This window comes from Nuphar pumila, chromosome 9 (genome assembly GCF_984573655.1).
Source record: "Nuphar pumila chromosome 9, dmNupPumi1.hap1.1, whole genome shotgun sequence".
In the NCBI taxonomy this organism is placed as follows: domain Eukaryota; kingdom Viridiplantae; phylum Streptophyta; class Magnoliopsida; order Nymphaeales; family Nymphaeaceae; genus Nuphar; species Nuphar pumila.
Window position 1 is genome coordinate 35,428,588 of NC_143257.1, and position 20,887 is coordinate 35,449,474.

At 37.7% G+C, this 20,887-nt stretch overlaps 1 protein-coding gene across 2 annotated transcripts in view; it reads right to left on the reverse strand.

Moving 5' to 3' along the window:
• Positions 1 to 976: 976 nt before the first annotated feature.
• The window catches only part of LOC149828553 (ELF3-like protein 2), a 56,777-nt gene continuing 36,866 nt past the window's right edge, over positions 977 to 20,887 (reverse strand). The window contains exons 2-4 of one of the 2 annotated variants that reach the window (XM_090017644.1): positions 15,459 to 16,435; positions 2,306 to 2,357; positions 977 to 2,193 (exon numbers count right to left, since the gene is read on the reverse strand). In XM_090017644.1, coding sequence (XP_089873770.1) covers positions 1,153 to 2,193; positions 2,306 to 2,357; positions 15,459 to 16,435 — 2,070 coding nt within the window. In that variant the 3' untranslated portion in view covers positions 977 to 1,152. The remainder of the gene's footprint in view (positions 2,194 to 2,305; positions 2,358 to 15,458; positions 16,436 to 20,887) is intronic. The other variant, XM_090017645.1, reaches the window with a different exon arrangement.

Here is a 20,887-nt window from a genome sequence, read left to right on the forward strand (position 1 = left end):
TACAAAGATTTTGAAAAAATGATTTTTCAAACATTATAAAAACCCACCCATGTCTTGAAATCAAACGCTTCAAGAGCTAATCCCCTATAAAATCATGTACATAGATCACATCTGTACGGACAGAATTTAAAAATATGATGAAAAAAGACCAAAATATCTATTTAGCATGCAGTTTAGCACCGACCCATATATATATATATATATATATATATATATATATATATATATATATATATATATATATATATATATAGAGAGAGAGAGAGAGAGAGAGAGAGAGAGAGAGTTCAACAAATTATCTCATTAATTTTCTCAAAAAAGTAATCTTTCATAAAGGCCCATCAAAAGCTCTTCATTAGTCCAAGTCTGTCTTCAATTGTGCAGACTAGGGGTGTCAACAGGTCGGGTTTGGTCCGGACCCAGGTGAAACCAGACTCAAACCAAATTTGAGATGATGGTTCCAGGTTCGGACCCAAGTCTAATCGAACCTAACATGAGAGAAACCATACCCGGATCATATAAGGACTACATGAACCATACTAGAACCCCGGTAAAATAATATTCTTTATCATTTTCACATTAAAAATTTAAGGATCTTAATCGGAACTCAGGTCAGACCTGGGTCTGGTATAAAATTTCACAAACCATACCCGGCTTCATGTATTAATCGTCGAGTCTGACCTGGATTCTAATCGGTTCTTATTTATCACCAAACCCTAACCCTATAGGGTTTGGTACGGGTTGGGTCAGCCCAGGTCAAACCCGGCCCATTGACACACCTAGTGCAGACTATAACAAACAAGCAACATAACTTACAAACTGGTTAGCAAAAACCCATTTACAGGCACAAAAGCTTGAAGCTCCTTTTGATACGCAAAAGCATTAATAAAACCTTTTGTTGATCTAATTCCACCTCAAATTTTTGGTTCAATAACATAATACAACAGAAACCGATTCACATTTATATATCTAAACATAAAAATTTTAGATATAGATATTTTATAACAAGGCAAATAAACAATTTGAGATACATTATTACACTGGCTTACAATATTCACAGGGATCCTGAGAAAGGACGGATTTGAGACTTGTGAAATCACAAAATGTTTACCCTTTCAGAAACTCTGCCGTTGCCAGAAGTAAAGGTTACACTTAGTCATACTGTTGACGCTCTTTTTGAATTGACCGGAATATTCTTGCCACGGACTCTGTTGCAGATCTAGCATTGTGTGGTACAACCTTGATCACCCGACTCTGACATTCATTACTCTGTGCCTGTGCCCTGTCAGAGTTCTCTAGTGCAGGAGTGAGGGGGGTGAATGGTAACGAGTCCCTTCCTTCAGATGCCTGACCAGCTGCCTCCCGGACCTTTTCACAACTGCTTGGAGTGTTTGCAGTGCTCCCTTGGAATTCACTGTCCTTCGAGGCCTGCAACTTCCTGATATGACAGGAGAATTTGTCGGCTTTCTGGCTAGACATGTTGCATGAGCCTCGAGAGTGCATGTTCACCTTAACCTCTGCAGCAGAGAACTGCTCAGCTTGACCATGTAACAGGCTAGCAGGGGGTGCATTAGCTTGTTCAGAAATGCTGCCAGAAAGCATTGGGTTCATAGCATGAAAGCCATGAGGAAAGTAGCTTGGAGCACCAGATAAAATCGCAACCCCACTTTGTTGATGCGATGGTGGCAACCCGTAAGCCGGATTAGCAATATCTCCCGCAACAGGAAGACTCAAAGGGGTGCAGGCACCATAAACTGGAGCCATGAAACCACCAGCTGGAGGACATGGGCCTGAGAAGGGCTTGTAGATAAGACCCTCCGAAGGAGACATGACGGGGACAAGCCATTGAGTACCCATAGGTGGAAAGCACCAAGCTGTATTTTTGCCATCAACGACCACAGGACCCTCTGAATGGTTACCATTACAATGTCCATGGTTTGATGCTTGACTCGCAAGTCCTTTTTTCATGATGCTATCAACAGAGGAGACAGGCTTCCCTGCAGAATTATCAACTGAGAACTTGGCATTCTGGTTCAGTTTCAGTGACTCATCTTTCTGTATCAGAGTTGGTGGTTGTGGTCTTGAATTGCGATCGGCGAGAACTTTACTATCTGCCATCTTTTTTGAAGGAATTGTCAAGTATAGATCATCATCGAGTAATAGGTGTGGAGACCCAGCAAACAACTTCTGAACCTGCTTAAGAAATAGTCAGCTTAGTGATCTGCACCAGGGAAGAAAAGAAAAACTAAAACAAAGTTCATTTCTTTCCAATAAAACAATCAGGAAACAAGGTGAAGCAGTTGACCTTTATTAATCTATGCAATTCAAACACTTGAACAGAAAAGAGCCTTTGTTGACTGTCACAGAAGATGGAAAGAGATTAGATCAGGTTATGCAATTAGCAGTTACTGTTCCACCATCAAAAAGATCAAAAGGTTAACCAAAAATAAACTTAGACTGGTAGCCATAAACATAGTCATGAAGTCAAAACATCCAGAACCTAGGGTACTGCTATACAAAAAGGGTGATCAAAGTAAGAAATGTGCATGGCATTATTATGGGAAAGTTTGTGTTTCAGAACTTTTCTTATTAATAAAAGAAAATAAATCTTGAAATCCTGGACAACAGTATAGCAGAAGCGCTCTGAAGTGCAACACGGGAATAACAAGGCGTAGCAATGTAGTGACGATTAAATTAAAAAGTTCAGTCTATACAGGGGCTTCTAAGGTGTTGTGTGCTCGAGTGAATCTCAATCCATCTTTAACCCCAACCACCCCTCTTGATTTCTGATTTGGAACAAGAAATTTGTTATGTACGTGGTTCCAACTCTTAGTTTATCCACATGCAGAAGAAAGGGATTACCAGCTTATGAAGCATTAAAAATACAGATATAGCTCAGCAATAGAAATGTTGAAAAGGACATCATTACCTCTAAATGTAACCACATTGCAGCAACACTTTGAAAACAGTATTCATTCTCAATAATACATTCACATATAACACCTAACTATATGACATTTTTGGTACAAAGAGCTGCTAGATGATTCAGTGGAATGGTAACAGTATCACCATGGAATCCAGAATCCAGGTTCCATGTTTCTCGCAGATGGATACTGCTTTTCAAACCCACAATTACTTTAACACATGAACCCAAAATACATTTGTTTTATCCAACTCTTCTCTCATCAGGTTCTCCATTCCTCAACAATAGCTGCGACCACTGTTGTCCTCTAGACTAATCTGGCCACGTTAATTGCACACCACAAATATGATCTTAGCAATATCATGTAACTTGTTTTAGCAAACATTCTTGCTTTGTCTGCATTTGTACCACGTAACCTGACCCAGTGTGTCAAAACTCAAAAGTAATCTGATTAAGATTGCTTATTAACATCATAGACATAGATAGGCATACAGGACACGACATGGACATGTTTGGCACACATGAGTTGTAATAAAAGGCACAAGGACACAGCATTACATTGGCATGGCCAAAAAACACCCTGAAAAGCAACATTTTCAAAATATATGGTTACTTTATAAAGTATGAATTTTGTTTTGAAGGGAAACAAAAAGTTAATTTTTCTAAAAGTAAAAAGGTGAACTTTATATAAATTTATGAAAAGTGAAAACTTAAAATGACTTTTTTCCCCAAAAAGTAAACATATATTTTTCAAAATGCAAATGCCTTTAAAGATGTTTTGGTCAATCAGATGAACACAGCTAAGATAGACGATATATATAGAGAGAGAAGGGTAGCTAGCTACCCACCATCCTATGCGGGCCAATGTGCACGCGCTGAAGGCCAACAAAAATGGCCTTTAGCGCTGCACGTGATCACTGCTAAAAGCACTTTTTAGGCGTGCACTATGCATTGTGGGCAGCCCACCACTTGAGATGGACGGCCCTGATGGGTAGGCTGCCGTAGGTAGCTACCCCCTTACATATAAGAGAGAGGGGATGGTTCACCCACTAAATGGTCCACCCCTTGTCCACTCCTTCAAAGTCTGTATGTTATATGTTTTTTAGCAAAGCTGACCATATGGATGTGATCTCCATGGTTGAAAACTTATGAATCGACTCTTGAATCAAACTTTTTTTATGTGTAGGTTGGATTTTACCAGGATCCAAAAATCAACAGTTTTGAAATTTCTGAAATTTTCTGTTATAAAACTTGCCTACATATCAAAAAACTTTCATCCAAGAGTCTATTTATATGTTTTCAACCATGGAAATCACATTCTTACGGTCAGATTTGCCAAAAAACATATCAAAGATATCGATTTTGAAGGGGAGGACAAGGGGTAGACCATTTGGTGGGTGGACATATATATATATATATATAGTTGCTTAACGCATCCATGATTAACAAAAAGGGATGTGCACTGATCGTCCATCACTCCCGCATGATGAATGATCAACGCGCAAAAGAAGCAAAAACGACAATTAGTGGCGCTTCAAAAGCACTGCTGAAACAATTTTTTTATACTGGGTGCACCCCCTCAGAGGCATTTAGCAGAGCTTCAAAAGCACCGCAAAATGTCATTTTGCTTCTTTTGCGCCATGATCGTCCATCACGCAGTGCGCATGCATTTTCTTTAAGCAGCTACCACTATATATATAGGGAAATTGGAACCTACTAAACATAGATCTCCGGTATTTTTTTTCAAAATTCTGAACTCATAGCTGTATTCAGCATGAATGATTTAGTAGAAATCACCACTTGGATCATGCATTTTGGATGGAAAAAATGGTATTTGGAGCCTCAAAAATTATGAAAATTGTAAGCCATTGATTTTTGAAACCTTATAAAAACCTATCCATGCATCAGAATCAAATGCTCCAAGAAGTGATTCCTGTAAAAACAAGCATATAGATCGCATCTATACAGTCAGAATTTCAAAAAAAGACCAAAATTCATGAAAATCCAATAGCATGTTTCATTTAGTAGGTTCCCATTTTCCTATATATATATATATATATATATATATATATATATATATAGAGAGAGAGAGAGAGAGAGAGAGAGTGGTAAAAGTATGTGAACTCCCATACAAACTGGGAATTTTGAGGGGCTTGTTTTTTCTTTTCTTTTTCTAACATGACTGTACGAATGTGATCTACATGTTAAAATATATATATATATATATATTATACCATCATACCCGACCAAGGGTATTTCTGTAATTCTGCCCAATAGGGACATTTTAGTCTTTTTCATGTTTTTCTTCTTTTTCTTTTTCTCTTTATTATTTTTATTTTTTTTTTAATTTTATTGTACATGCATTAAATGCATGTTGTATTGGGGGTCCCAACGACTCCTTGTTATGCCCCCCAATGCCCACTCCTCCCTTTTCTCCCACTGTCTCTCTCTCTCTTGTCTATAAATAAAGGGGTAGACCCCTTTGCATTGTAAGGCTTCTTGAAGCCCATTTCTTGCTTCTATAACATTTTTATGTTTGCTTGGCTTTTGTGTATGTCCATTGTGGACTTGATCTTTGCATTCTATGTGTGAATGTCCATTATAGAACATTGTGTTTATTTCCGCGTATTTCATTACATGGTATCATGCTCTTGATTCTTGCTATAGTTAGTTGATTGGTTATAGTTTGCATATTGTACTTCTCTTTCTTTGTTTGTCATCCTTTCTTGAGTCATTATGGAAGGAGAACAAAAGATCAATCTCTCTTTTAAACTTAATGGTACCAATTACAATATGTGGGCGGCTGCCATGGAGAACAACCTCAAGGGTAAAAAGCTTTGGGGATATGTTATGGGTACTATTCCGAAACCACAACTCCAACTCACAAAGATGGACGGTGATCAAGAAAAAGCACTTGAAGGAAATGCTCGCATGAAGGCCATTGAAGATCACCAATCTAAAGTCAAAGATTGGGAAAGCAAACATGCAAAGATTCTTGCATGGTTCATGAACAATGTGAAACTCAAAATTTGTACCAACATTGCAAATTTTTGAATGGCAAACGAAGCATGGTTCTTTATGAAAGGTATGTATACTCAAAAGGACCTTACTAGACAATTCTTCTTCCAAGAGAAAATTTGTACCATTAAGCAAGAGGAAATGGGTGTAAGAGATTACTTTAGCACCCTTGGACCCTTATGGGATGAGCTATCTCTACTAGAACCAAAATGGGTTTCTAGTGAAGATATTGAACTATGGAGAGAACAAATGGAAAAAGAACACTTTTTCCAATTTTTACATGAACTTAGGCCCGAATATGAACAAGTTAGATCTTCTCTACTTCATAGATCTAAGCCTCTTCCGTTGGAAGAGACCATAGCCGAGATATGTCAAGAAAAAACTTGTCTTGGCATGATTAAAGGAGGAGATGAAGTTTTGGCCGTGTCTAAACCCGGCAATCATATAAAAGCATACAAGACTCCACACTTAGGAAGGCAAAATAACTATAATGGCAACTTTAGAAAAGCCATTTGCTATCATTGCCAAGAACAGGGTCACATAAGACCTAATTGCCCTTATTTCCGTTGAAGAAACTACTGAAAAGAAAGAGGAGTCCATCAAAGGGAAGGATTACTTCTCTCTTGCTCAACTATTGAAGGCACTTCAAATTCTACTTAAATTACCATCAACTTCGGGTGTCGCCATCGCTTCTTCTTCTCCTCCAGGTATGTCCTCTTGGATCCTTGATTCCGGAGCATCCTTTCATATGACACCTCTTGAGAATGGGCTATCTGGCTTATGTAATAACTCAAACCTCTTATGTTTCAACCGCCGATGGTACATCTTTACAAGTCAAAAGTTTTGGAACGTTAAGTTTTTCCAAAGATTTCTTTGTACCAAATGTGAAGGTCGTACCTCAACTAAACTTAAACCTTCCCTCTGTTTCTGAATTATGTGATCATGGATGTGAAATCTCCTTCTTAACTAAGGGTTGCTCTATAGAGGATCTCCGGTCCCAGAAGCAGATTGGGCAAGGCCATAGGAAGGGAGATCTCTATTACATGAGCAACTTGAAAATTCCAACCAACTCTTTTTGTAACCATGTCCAAGATAAAAATATTAAAACTTGGCACCAAAGACTTGGACATCCAAGTTTCTCAAAAATGTACTCATTTCCCTTTGAAAAGAAATTTTGTAATGAAAAACATTTTGTTTGCAAGAATTGTATTTTTGGAAAAATAAAATCTACTCCTTTTCCAAATAGAACCTTTGTGTTCAAGAGGCCATTTGAGTTAGTTCATTCGGACGTTTGGGGCCCTTCTTCGGTCATATCGAAAGAAGGATACTCCTATTATGTTACATTCATTGATGACTACACTAGATATGTGTGGATTTATTTTCTCAACAGAAAATCCGATGTCTTTGCCTTTTTTAAGAAATTTCATTTGATAGTCAAAAATCAATTTTTAAGTAATATCTCTACTCTTAGATCCGATTCAGGTGGAGAATACCTATCAGATGAATTTCAAAATTATTTAGAATCAAATGAAATTTGTCATCAAAAATCTTGTCCTAGAACTCCTCAACAAAATGGTCTAGCTGAAAGAAAGCATAGACACATTTTGGAAACCACTAGGACACTTCTTATTTCCAAAGAAATTCCAAAAAACTATTGGGCCGAAGCCGCTTTAACATCAATTTACTTGATAAATAGAATGATATCTTCATCCTCACAAAATACATCTTCATATGAAAAACTATTTGAAAGAACACCCGATTTTAATAGATTAAGAATTTTTTGGTGCAAATGCTTTGTTCTTTCACATAAAAGAGACAAATTATCTCCTAAAGCTATTGAATGTGTTTTCTTAGGATATGGATAAAATCAAAAAGGTTTTAGATGCTTCGACCCCAAAAGCAACAAACAATATGTTTCTAAAGATGTAACCTTCCTAGAAAATGAAAATGGTTTTGAGAAAACAAAAGATATAGATGAAAGCGAGTATGCTTTCTTGTTTAATCTTCTTCCTCAAGAAGATATGACTCCTCAAGAAGAGGTTGTTTCTAATGATTTGTTGAATGATCAAGAGGATACTCCTCTTAACAGTATTGAAAATGAAAGTGATGTCATTGAAAGTAGACCAATTCAAACCTATGTTAGGCGTGGTCAACAAGTTCCCATAAGTGCCTTAGAAAAATACTCTCAAGGTTCCAACATAGAAGAAACATCTTTAAGAAGATCCGGACGAATCTCTAATCCTCCTAATAGGTTTGTTTCCTATGAGTCTCTAACACCAAAATATAGAGTGTGTCTTATTGTGTTATACTCTTTTCATGAACCATCTCATTATAATGAAGCCAAAAATATTCCCCAGTGGGTTGAAGCCAACTTAGAACTTAGTGCCCTTGAAAAGGCAAAAACTTGGAAAATAACCCCATTACGCACTGGAAAGAAATCTACTGGATGTAGATGGGTCTTCAAAATCAAAATTAAAAGTGATGGGTCATTAGAACGTTATAAAGCCCGATTGGTAGCCAAAGGATACGCCCAAGAATACGACATTGACTATGAAGAAACTTTTGCTCCCGTAGCTAGAATGACTAGTGTTAGGACTTTTATTGACGTTGTTTCAGTTAAAAAATAACCTATTTATCAATTAGATGTTAAGAATGCATTCTTAAATGGTGAATTAAATAGAGAGGTCTACATGGATCCTCCACCAGGAGTATGTACTGGTAAATATAAAATTCTCAAACTTAGCAAATTATTATATGGATTGAAACAAGCTCCAAAGGCTTGGCATGATAAATTTAGCAATGTAATGACAAGTTTAAACTTTCGTTCATGTTATACTGACACTGCTTTGTTTGTAAAAAGTGCAGGGTCCTCAATAGTTATTCTACTGTTTTATGTTGATGATATGATCATCACTGAAATTGATGAGCAAGGAATTAGTGATATTAAGAAAGTTTTAAAAGAATTTTGACATGTCTGATCTTGGTTTCTTAAGATATTTTTTAGGTATTGAAGTAGCATACTCTCCACGAGGGTACATTCTCTCTCAGATGAAACTTGTTGCGACATTTGTTTAAAGTCTGGCATTTCATATGACAAAAAAAATAGAAAGCCCTGAAGTTATCAATGCAAAGATAAGGTTGGATGATGGAATTCTTCTTGAAGATCCCACTCCCTACTGCCAAGTCGTTGGGTCTCTAACATACTTATTCATCACTCGGCCAGACATAGCTCATGCAGTTCACTGTCAGTCAGTTTCAACATGCACCTACAACCGTGTACATGAGTGCAGTCTTAAGAATCATCAGATACATTAAAAATACTATAATTAAGGGAGTTTTTTTTTCCTCTTCTTCATCACTTGATTTAATTGCTTATACTGATGCTGATTGGGGAGGAAATCCCAATGATAGTCTCAACTACTGGTTTCTGTGTATTCTTAGGTGACTGATTTCCTGGAGATGCAAGAAGCAGCAAAAAGTATTGTTGTCCTTAACGGAAGCGGAATATCGTGCAATGGCTACTATAACTATAGAGCTTGTGTGGCTTAGAAGTCTCCTCAGTGATATGGGCATAATCATCTCTACACTTTCGAAGATGTGCTATGACAATAAAAGTGTCATTTACATCGCAAGCAATCACACCTTCCATGAGCGTACTAAACATATTGAAATGGACTGTCACTATGTTCGTGATGAATATCTAAGAGGGACTATAGCTTTGATGTATGTTACATCTGAGTACCAGTTGGTGGACTTCTTCACCAAAGCTCTTGCTGCTCCTCGTTTTATGTTCCTTCTCAACAAGCTTTCGGTCATGTCCCCGTAAAGCTTGAGGGAGGGTGTTATATATATATATATATATATATATATATATATATATATATATATATATATATATATATATATATATATATATATATTATTTATTTATTTTATACCATCATACCCGACCAAGGGTATTTCTGTAATTCTGCCCAATAGGGGCATTTTAGTCTTTTTCATGTTTTTGTTCTTTTTCTTTTTATTATTTTTATTTTTCTTTTTTTAATTTTATTGTACATGTATTAAATGCATGTTGCATTGGGGGTCCCAACCAAGAGTCGTTGGACCCCCTACGGTCACAATTGTGACCGTTGGGGGCCCAACAACTCCTTGTTGGGCCCCCCAATGCCCACTCCTTTCTCCCTTTTCTCCCACTCTCTCTCTCTCTCACTCTCTTGTCTATAAATAAAGGGGTAGACCCCTTTGCATTGTAAGGCTTCATGAAGCCCATTTCTTGCTTCTATAACATTTTTATGTTTGCTTGGCTTTTGTGTATGTCCATTGTGGACTTTATCTTTGCATTCCATGTGTGAATGTCCATTATAGGACATTGTGTTTATTTCCGCATATTTCATTACACTACATGCATGGTTTCATAGGCATTAGCTCTTGGATCATTCAATTGCAACACATTGGTAGGCTTTTATAAGGTTTCAAAATCAATGGCCCAAATTTTCTATAAATATTCGAGTCTTGAAAATCATATTCTTTCATCAGAAAAACATAATCCAAGTGTTAATTCCTTGCAAATGGACCATACCAACACATCTGTAAGGCTGGATTTGCAAAAGAAAGTACCAAATATACCTTATTCATGCAGCTCACATAGTTATGACATGGACTCTCTCTCTCTCTCTCTCTCTCTCTCTCTCTCTCTCTCTCTCTCTCTCTCTCTCTCTCTCATATATATATATATATATATATATATATATATATATATATATATATATATATATATGCACATTCAAAATTCTTAAAACGATAAAGCATGAATAACATCTTAGGTACAAATTCTTGAACAACAATTTCAAAACATTATGACTATAAACATTTATAGTAAATCCAAGTTGAAATATTGATATGCAACTTCATTAACGACAAATTTTGAAAGAAAATCATGCAAACAAGTACAAAATGAACAAACAAGATCACAAAAGGAAATAGATGAAGTTAGGGGTGGTGTATTGAATGTGTGCAATACAGGTTTGACTGTGAATATGAACTGCCACGGTGTATCTGATGTTGTGTTGTGCTGACAGCCTGACACACACCTAAATGAATTGTTGATGTGTGTGACATAGCATTGGACCTCTTGTAATATTCTCACATGCCGAATTGTCAAAATCTATATTTTCCTGAAATATTTGGTAATAACACAAAGCGACTCAAATTATGAGTTACCTTCTTGCTAATAAGCAATGGATGATGAGCAATCTCCATACATCTTTTTTATCATCCCTAACAATAGCACTTCATATTCTTGGATTTCCATGATGAGAATTTATGCCAGATTTGATAGTTATAACCAAATTGTCATGTTTGCCCTAAAGAACCTCATTTGATAAATCTTTCTTCCTTTCGCATGTCTGAAAAAAAATTCTTTTCTAAATCATTTTGCTATGATGGGATTTTCTATGGTGTTTATTTTCCTTGACAGAGAGATTTTTATTGGCATAAGAAGATGCCCCTAAATTTTACATATGCCCGGTTTCTTTATTTTCCTTTGCTGCTTTATCTGACTTTTTTCTTATCCATGAAGCAGCAAGTTCCTCATCCTCAAGCTCATCATGTCTGCACATTGCAGTTCCAAGATGGATTGAATCCATGCAGAAACCCCTGGCTATAATTAGATATATCAACCAGTTTGAGTTAATAAGTCTTTGCCTAGGGAACTGCACCCTGTAATAAGAGGATCAACAAGAAAGAGAAATTCTTCTGGGGTCTGCATGAGAATGTGCAAAGTCACACCTTTTTATTTGAGGAACCAATCTGGTTTAGAATATTGCCCTTATACATTTTTTATCATACTAAGGTTAATGAATCACTCAACTGATCTACCTATATTACAAGGAAATACCTTAACATACCCAAAATCCTATGTTGCAAAGAGGAAATCTCTCTATGTTGCAAAAGGTTCCTTATCTAGTAGTTGTAGTCTTTCATTACAAGTTCTAATTTCTTAGATCCGAAGTTCAAATAAAGGTTTAAGAATTTGTGGCATCATTATTTTGGGCATTGTTAATGTTTTGTCCTCAAGTGGCCGTGTGTCGTTTAGTTCTGAAGATGATTCTCATATTGGTATATTCTTAGATCCGAAGTTCAAATAAAGGTTTAAGAAATTTGTGGCATCATCATTTTGGGCACAGTTAATGTTTTGTCCTCAAGTGGTCATGTGTAGTTTAGTTCTGAAGATGATTCTCATATTGGTATATGTGCAAGTTATTTTGTCTTGAAGAGTCAACTATAACAATCTCTGCTCAGGAAGTTGAATCTTGAGGACCACTTACCTCAGTTGGTAGGAAAAAAATAATTGTTTTACTACTTTATGCAAATGTGAAAAGCAGAGGCAGCAGAGGCAAATGGAACAGAGAGATTTGAGGCATATGAGATTGGGAAGGCGGAAAGCCAATACCTTGAGGAGAGGTTCGAGGCCAAAGAGATTCTTCCAAACACCCCCAGCTCCTCATCGAGGGGATGAGAGTTACTATTGTGACTTGTAAGATATCCAGCCAATTATCTCTAGAGCAGTTAATCTCCTCTACCTTTAGGACCTAGAGGCTTTCCTTGCCTGTAGAGAGGTTCCACCTTTGCTAGGGATTTTGGTGTAAGACTGCCCAACAATTTCTTTTTCAACATGTCACATTTTCTTCGAGACTGCCTTATGGATGATTTGTTATCATTCTATGATATTGAGAAGCTTTTGAAGAGCCTTAATAGAACGATGCTTTTGTCACATGAAACTCAGGCTAATTTCTGTCCTTGTTCTTTACTAAGCAGAAAGAAACTGGCAGAGTGGCAATGAGGGAGTGCACCAAGATGAGGGTTGAATGGTGGCCCAATCAAAGGGCTACAATAGGGTGGAGAGACTTCTTTGACGTTACGAAAGGGATTGGATTTGCAAGAAATGCAGTCTACCATTTCAATTTTCATAGAGCCTACTTCCGTTGCTCTAGGTCTTGACTCACAAACAACCCTAACCTTCACACCGAGTCCTAGCCAGCAAGGATAGGGTCACGGGATCAGATACTTTGGAAGTTGGTACAACCTCTCCATCTCTGCTTCCATCACGCAAGATGGAGGAAGCTACCAGTTTACCAGCCGCCACCAATTCAACAACACAGAAGGTTTCCCAACAAGGGTTCAAGAGCGACAATTGCTTGAAGGCGATCTTTGGATATATTTTGGTGAATTTTTTACTTTGTTGAGGGGACATTCTAGGAGTTTATAAGGGTCTCGTTTGCACCAGTCTAGTGTTCTTTCGGCTGACCCCGACAACTTTTTCGGTGGGATTGCATGAACCGCACGTCAGTTGGCATAGTCCTCACCAACTTTGCATGTGCATTGCAGCCCAGACCTCGAGCTGCCTACTAGACGTGTTTTCAATCATTCCCAAAGTACCTTACCGCTAATCTTAATCTTTGGTCGTACACACTGGCTCAAGCTCATGGACCATCAACGGTAGTGCCAAGTCCCTCTGAGGAGTGGCATCATAATGGCCATATCAGTGGGTCCTATGGGTCATCTGAATCACTTATATCTCTAGACCTCTACTCTAGATCCATTAGCATTTCCATATGCACTAAGGTTTCCTCTTTTTTGACACCTAGAATTTAGTGTGCTTTGCCCTTTTTACCCCTTGTGTTCTTCTCTAGGGTATGCCTTTCTCGCCAGGTCATGCTCCTCTGCACCTATCATTTTCACAAAAGAAATGCCACTCTCTCTGTCCTCCTTCGCCCGTGCACCATGCTAGTGGGTCTCAAACCACCATGTTGGCATTTTTGAAATTGTAGGTAGACGCCCCTCTGTTTTAGTTGATCGAGGTTAGAATCCCTCTTCCTACCCACAATTGAGCCTTCCCTCTGCCTTTTGGGATTTTGGCTATCGGCTACAGCACTTCAAGACATTAGAATGGAGGTTGTTGCAATGAAGAGAGGCTTTCTTCTCGATTGGCACCTTACAGAGCAAGCCTGCTAGATGGGCCTTGAGGTTGTTGTTTGGTCTCCAAATTGAGTACCTCTTTGGTTGATGGAATATAATATCTATGAAGTTGGGATTATGGAATATCAGGGGCATAAATTGCAAGGACAACCAACTTTTCCTTGTCCATTTCCTCAGATCTGCTAATTTTCGTATCTTTGGTTTAATTGAGTTCAAACTAGAAACTCCATCCCAAGCCATGACTAGTCAATTCTGGAGTGGGGTAAACTTTTGTTTCCTTTCTACCATAGGCATGGCAAGGGAGATTATATTGCTATGGAGACCTGAGATGCAGAGAGTTTGCATGATGATTGGGAAGTTTTCAATTATTGTGAAATTTTCTCCTCACCAAATTGCTGACCCATTCATTCTGAAAGCTATTTATGGGCCTTACAGTAGCTCCATGAAGAGGGAGGTAGGTTGAACTGTCCAACGTGCAAGCATCCTTTCTTAGTAGATGGACATTGGGAGGGGATTTCAATACTACTTTATCCATTTTCAAAGTAACTCTATTGTCCCGTGGGCCTAGCATTAGGTTATTTAAAGAGTTTGTAAATTCTTGGGATCTTGTGGATGTTGAAATGGGTGGTGAATTGTAATATACTTCATTTCGTTACACTAGTTTTTTTGTAAAAGTCAAACTAAGGTCCTAGTTTATAGAAGTATTGTAGGAGATGGCTATAAAGGAAAAATAAAATATAAATGACATTTATATTTTAATGTCAATAGATATGGAAAATTTTCACCTCAACCAACTAAGTGGCCAAATAACAGGTTGACATTTCATGTAGACAGGTGCCAATATAAAAAAATCTACACATCAAAAATAAGTTTCGGCCCTTTTTAAAGTGTGCAAATGTGTATCGTACGATACCCCCAGTATCGTACGATGCACCCCCTGCATCGTACGATGCAGGGGTGTATCATACGATATACTCAATACGGATACAATACACACTTGTATCGCGATAAGAATGTGTATAGTATTGTTGTTGATCATAGTAACGATACTTACAACATTGATTAGAACAGCTCATGCACCTTTTCACGGTCGTAACCGTTTTTGTATACAAGCAACAATTAATCCTAGATGTTTAATGAAGTAAGAAATAGAAATTGAGATGAAGCATGACAAGCATGAGTATCACATTTGCAAAAGAAATAGCATATATCACAGCATCGTCAACCCCAAAAATATTGAGCTCCATACAGTAGGAAATTTCTAAAACATAAGCAAGGCATTCAAAGTTTAACTTTGAAGATTGGAGTATTGAATCATACACTCTTGTTGTTTGCATGCATTTGAAACTCTAATGTCTCGTATCATGATACTATGAAACTCAAGTTATTCCACAAAAAGTACAAAAACAATTTTAGCAATATGTCAGAAGAAATCTTAATTAGAACTACTAAAAAAGGACATTTATTGAGTGGCAGGTTGGGCCTGCAATTAGACAAATCTGAAAATGAAAATGGTTGGTAGAAATTTGGCACTCACTTCAGTATTGCTCTTCTGGCTTTCCAGAATTGCTTTGGACCGATGACCCCTACAACATCATCGGGAGATATTTCCAGGCTAGAAACTGAGTCTACCATGGATGTCTCAGATACATCATCATTTCTGTCCCTATCATCTGGTTGGAGCTTACCATTTGTGTTCTTCTCAGTTGGACTTTCATGACTATTTTCATGTGATTCTCTGGACCTATGTTCACTTCTTAACCTCAAAAACTCTTCTCTTTCTAGAACGTCATAATCAGTCTTGAATCTGGTCTTAGTTGAAGCTTCATCACTGCATCTGTTGTCACCTGACAGCAGTCCAGCATTAGACTCTGAATGATTACACATATCACCATCATTTAAGGAACCACTTAGGCAGTCTTGATTCATCGTGCTTTTCACACATCTAGGTTGTTCTGAAAGTATTGCATTTGTATTTGGAGATGATGTAATTTTCTTGGAGTCTATAATGGGTACCATTCCATTTTGCTTTTCTTCAGCTGGACCTTTTCCATAAACTTCACCAGACTGTATCGATTTTCTATCTGTACTATTTGATCTTTTTGCTGATTTATCTTCAGGCTTCAACAGTTGGGCCGAACAGTTGCAACTACTAATTTCATGTTTTTGGAGACTACTAACTGCAGTAGCAGTGCAATGGCCTGAATAGGTAGCACGAGGAAGATCTGCTTTCTCTATATTCACACTTGATGCACTTCCTGAGTTAGCAAATGTGGGGACCCGAAAATCATCCTCATCCCTGATTTTTCTACCGCCCAGATCCTTTTTATTGGAGACCTCATGTGGATGAAAAGAAGTGCATTCGGCTGCTGAGGACGGATGACCAGTGACAATTGATACTTTAAAACCCATGTTCTTCACAAATTTTGATTCCAAAATGGCAGATGCTGCATTAGCATTTATCCCATCGGACGAACGAGAGTGGACCTTGTCAGTTGAATAGGACAGAGCTTGCTGGACAAAAAATGATGTAAACAGACTTCACTCATGACCACAACCCTAAACAAAGAGCAACCATATTCCAAAACCAGATGTTCAAAAACGTAACAGGAACAACAGAAAGGCAGCTTACGGAATGGCAATATCAAAATCCACTTGCCATGCAGCATGAAAACGGACTATACGCTCACATGGGAGGATAAAGAACAGGTTACTTCTTAACTAATTAGGAAGGTTTTCATTGTATTTGCTTATAGAGAACTACAAAATCAAGCATCATCACCCACAAAAACATCCTAAATTATTCACCAAATTCAGTACATACCAGAGAGAGAGAGTGTGTGTAAAACCTGTAAAATTTTGATGTTATAAATAAATAAAGAGATTAGCTTTATCCCCGAGTTAGAAATATGTTTCTATCTTTTAAATGTCAATTGTGGGTATTTTACATGCCCAATTATTCTTTTCTGACCAGAAAAGGTAAAATAGTTATTTCAAGAAGTATTTCAAACAAAATACTGTTAAAATATTTAAATTATTATGAAAATTATTTATTTTAGTGAGTCACAACTCATCTAGGTGTTTTCAAGGTGTTTTGAACTTAACTAGATGCCTTTTGGTGGTTTTCAGAAGAAATTCTAATGAAAGGCATTTTGGTCATAAAATAACGTACGGGAAATATTTTAATCGAATAAACTAATATTTTTAAAAGTACCAAAACTATAAACCATTTGGTATTAGTATATCTATTTGGCATTAAGGAGTAAGAATTTATTTTGGAAATATATATATATATATATGTGGATTTTAGAATCGACCGAAGTTCACACGGGTTAGATCCAAACATAAAGTTTTAAGGGTTTTAAAATAGTAAATAAAATTATATTTAATTATATGATTAGACTAAACCATACTTGGATAGATCTAATTTTAACCTTTTAGTTTTGAATTGTATAGTATTTAGAATCTTTATTTTTTATGGGGCCATTTGGATCCAAAACCGATCCAAATGAGACCCATTGGAAAAAGGAGCAAAAAGGGAGTCGTGGGGGCCCACTAGGGCACCCGACCCCTCTCACGTCTTCTTTTTTTCCCAAACAGCCGAACAACCCCTCTTCTTCCCCATTTCACCTTCTTCTTCTCCCTCACTTCATCTCTCTCTCTTCCTTCCATCTCAAAGCCTGACCGAACACCCATTTTTCTTTCCTTTTCCTCATTTCACCTCAACTCAGCCACCAATGTGCACAAAACATCCGCAGGAGCGTCGCCATTGCCGGAAGGCCGTGCAGCACGGAGTAACCAACCACCCACAGATTTTGCTTGCGATATTTTGGAGTTTGGAGCCACCCACCGACCACCATTGACGTTGAGTCTGAAAAATTGATCCAACAGCCACCATCGACGCCCATTTTGGTGAGTCTCCTCCCCTTCTCTCCTTATTTTTTTTCCTTATTTTTCATTTCCCATTTTTTTAGTTTATGATTGGCCGATTTACCGATTTGGGGGTTCTTTGGTTTTCCTTGCAGCATTTCCACATGGAAAACCGTGTCCCAACATCTTTGTGCCCACTTCCCCCATACTTGGCGTGATTACGTAAATTTTTATACCTCATCCCCCTTTTCCTTCTTATTTCATCGATGTTAATGTGGATTTCACTAGCCGATTTGCCTAATTAAGGCTTATTTGGGTTTTTATGCATTTTCCCCTGTATTGGGATGTATGCCCAACAAAGTAGGCTTGTTTCCATCCAACCAGCATGTTAGGTATGTAATCCTCATCGCTATAGTGGTTTTCTTTTTCGAATCAGAACTCTTCTTGTCGCTTTTTTCAATTTTTTGTTTCTTCATTTTGTGTGCCTAATTCCCAACATTGGGAATCATGCCCTATAGCTGACGCCACCTCTGTCCTCAGCAACAACCTGGTTTTCATCGGTACCACCTCCTTTCTCGATTTCCTTTGTTTTCAGGGCGATTTTCTAAGAAATTTTGATATTTCTTGGAAATCATGTGCCTCGATTTTTGTGCAACCAATGTGGGTGTGCATTGGACAATGTGCAGACCAGTGGAGACATCCAGCACATCGGTCCAACCCTGTTTTGGATTCGTGGTATATTGCTTTGTTGTTTTTCGTCAATCGGGTTACCAATTTGTGTTGTAATTTTCATTGGTTTTATGTGAAATCATATTCTGACAAGTTTATTGTAATGTGTGCAGTGCGGTAGCACTGACCCATTGTGAGAGGACCCTTAACTGAATTATTATTGTCGTGCTTTGCTTGGTGTTGTGTGTCGCACACCAAGTGTTTGTTGATTTCCCTAAGCGACAAATCGTTGCAGTTTCACGAGGCCTTTGATTTTTGGGGTCCGCTACTTATTTTCGTCAATTCACAAAGGTAAGATACCATAACTGAACTTGTAGAAAGCATGTGTAGGCATTAATTGTGTAAGCAAGATGTTATTATGCTAAATACTTAACTGAATTACAAATACAAGTCACGTAAAATATCGAAAATATGATACTTATGCTAAGTATCAAAAACGGCTATAAGCCAGTGTGTATTTAATTAAATGCAATGCAAAATGCAAATCGGATAAACACCCGTGGTAAGTATACGTGATACAAATGCATCACACAATAATTTATTTAATTGTATGCAACACCATTATGTGCACACATCGCACTTAGTTGTGGATATCTAAAACTATAGTGATTGTAGTTCGGAGATGATGCTGAGCATGATTTTAATGTACGAGAATAGAAGTATTTTTCTTGTTGTGGTTCAAGAGATCATGCTTGTCATGATTGTAGTTAGCGGAATATTGAGTGTATTTGTTGCAGATACATGTTTGAGCATGCATTATTGAAATGAATGTTGCATGATTGATAATTATTGTAGAATGAGATGGGATGTACAACCACCTGTGAGTGTAGAGAGAGAGAGAGAGATGGCTGCACAATAGAACTCGTTAAACCTGATTAGGGCTTCTCTCCATATTAAATAGAGAGAGGCAAAAAAGAAAAATTACATCTAAGTCCTTATGAGAATAAAATTTCAGAAAACCTCTAATATAAGAGAACTTAACCTAAAAACCACCTATTCTCAACACTCCCCCTCAAGCTGGAGCATAGATATCAATCATGCTCAGCTTGTCACAACATTTGGAGAAATTTGGCCTAGCAAGAGGCTTTGTAAACATATCTGCAACTTGATCTTCAGACTTTAGGTATTTTGTAGTGATATGACCAGCTTGAATCATATCTCTTACATAGTGGCAATCAACCTCAATGTGCTTTGTTCTCTCATGAAAGACAGGATTGTTTGCTATATATGTTGCCGCTTTGTTATCGCACATCATGGTCATTGGAGAGGAAACCTTCACCTGGAGATCAAGAAGAACAGTGCGAACCCATATCAATTCAGCAGCTGTTTGGGCCATAGCCCGATATTCTGATTCTGCACTCGACCTGGAAACTACATTTTGTTTCTTACTTCTCCATGAAATCAAGTTGTCTCCCAAAAACACACAGAATCCTGTGGTAGACTTTCTATCTACTACAGATCCAGCATAGTCAGCATCAGAATAGGCTACTATGTCCAGAGTTCCACCTTTCCTGAACAATAACCCCTTTCCAGGAAAGGATTTTAGATATCTGAGAATCATTATGGTTGCATTCCAGTGTACCTCAGTTGGTTTGTCCATGAACTGGCTAACTTTGCTTATTGCTAAAGCAATATCCGGTCTGGTCACAGTTACATATAATAACTTCCCTACTAGGGAGCGATAGCTTTTGCTATCAACTGGTTTTGACCCTTCTTCAAACAACTGAACTTTATGGTCCATGGGAATATTTGTTGGTTTAGCTCCCAACATGCCCGTTTCCTTTAATAAGTCAAGAACATACTTCCGTTGAGACAAAACCATCACTTCACGGCTTCTAGCAACTTCTATACCCAGAAAATACCTGAGTGAACCAAGGTCTTTTGTAACAAAGTGTTTTTGAAGATGAGCCTTTGTGGCTTCAATAGCTTTCACATCATCTCCTGTAAGAATGATGTCATCCACATATATCACCATAACAACTATGCCAGAGCTAGTTTTCTTTATAAAAAGTGTATGATCTGCTGCCGATCTATTAAAGCCAAAGCTTGACATCACTTCAAACAACTTTTGAAACCATGCACGAGGACTTTGTTTCAAGCCATAAATCGCCTTTCTCAATCTGCACACCTTCTGACACTCCCCCTCAACCTCGAAACCTGGAGGTTGTTGCATGTAACGGTCTCAGTTAGATCCCCATAAAGAAATGCATTTTTCACATCTAATTGACACAAGCTCCAACCATGCTGAACAGCTACTGAGAGAACAAGACGGATGGTACTCATCCGTGCAACAGGAGAAAAAGTTTCAAAGAAGTCAATTCCATATGTCTGAGTATACCCTTTCAAGACTAATCTGTCCTTATACCT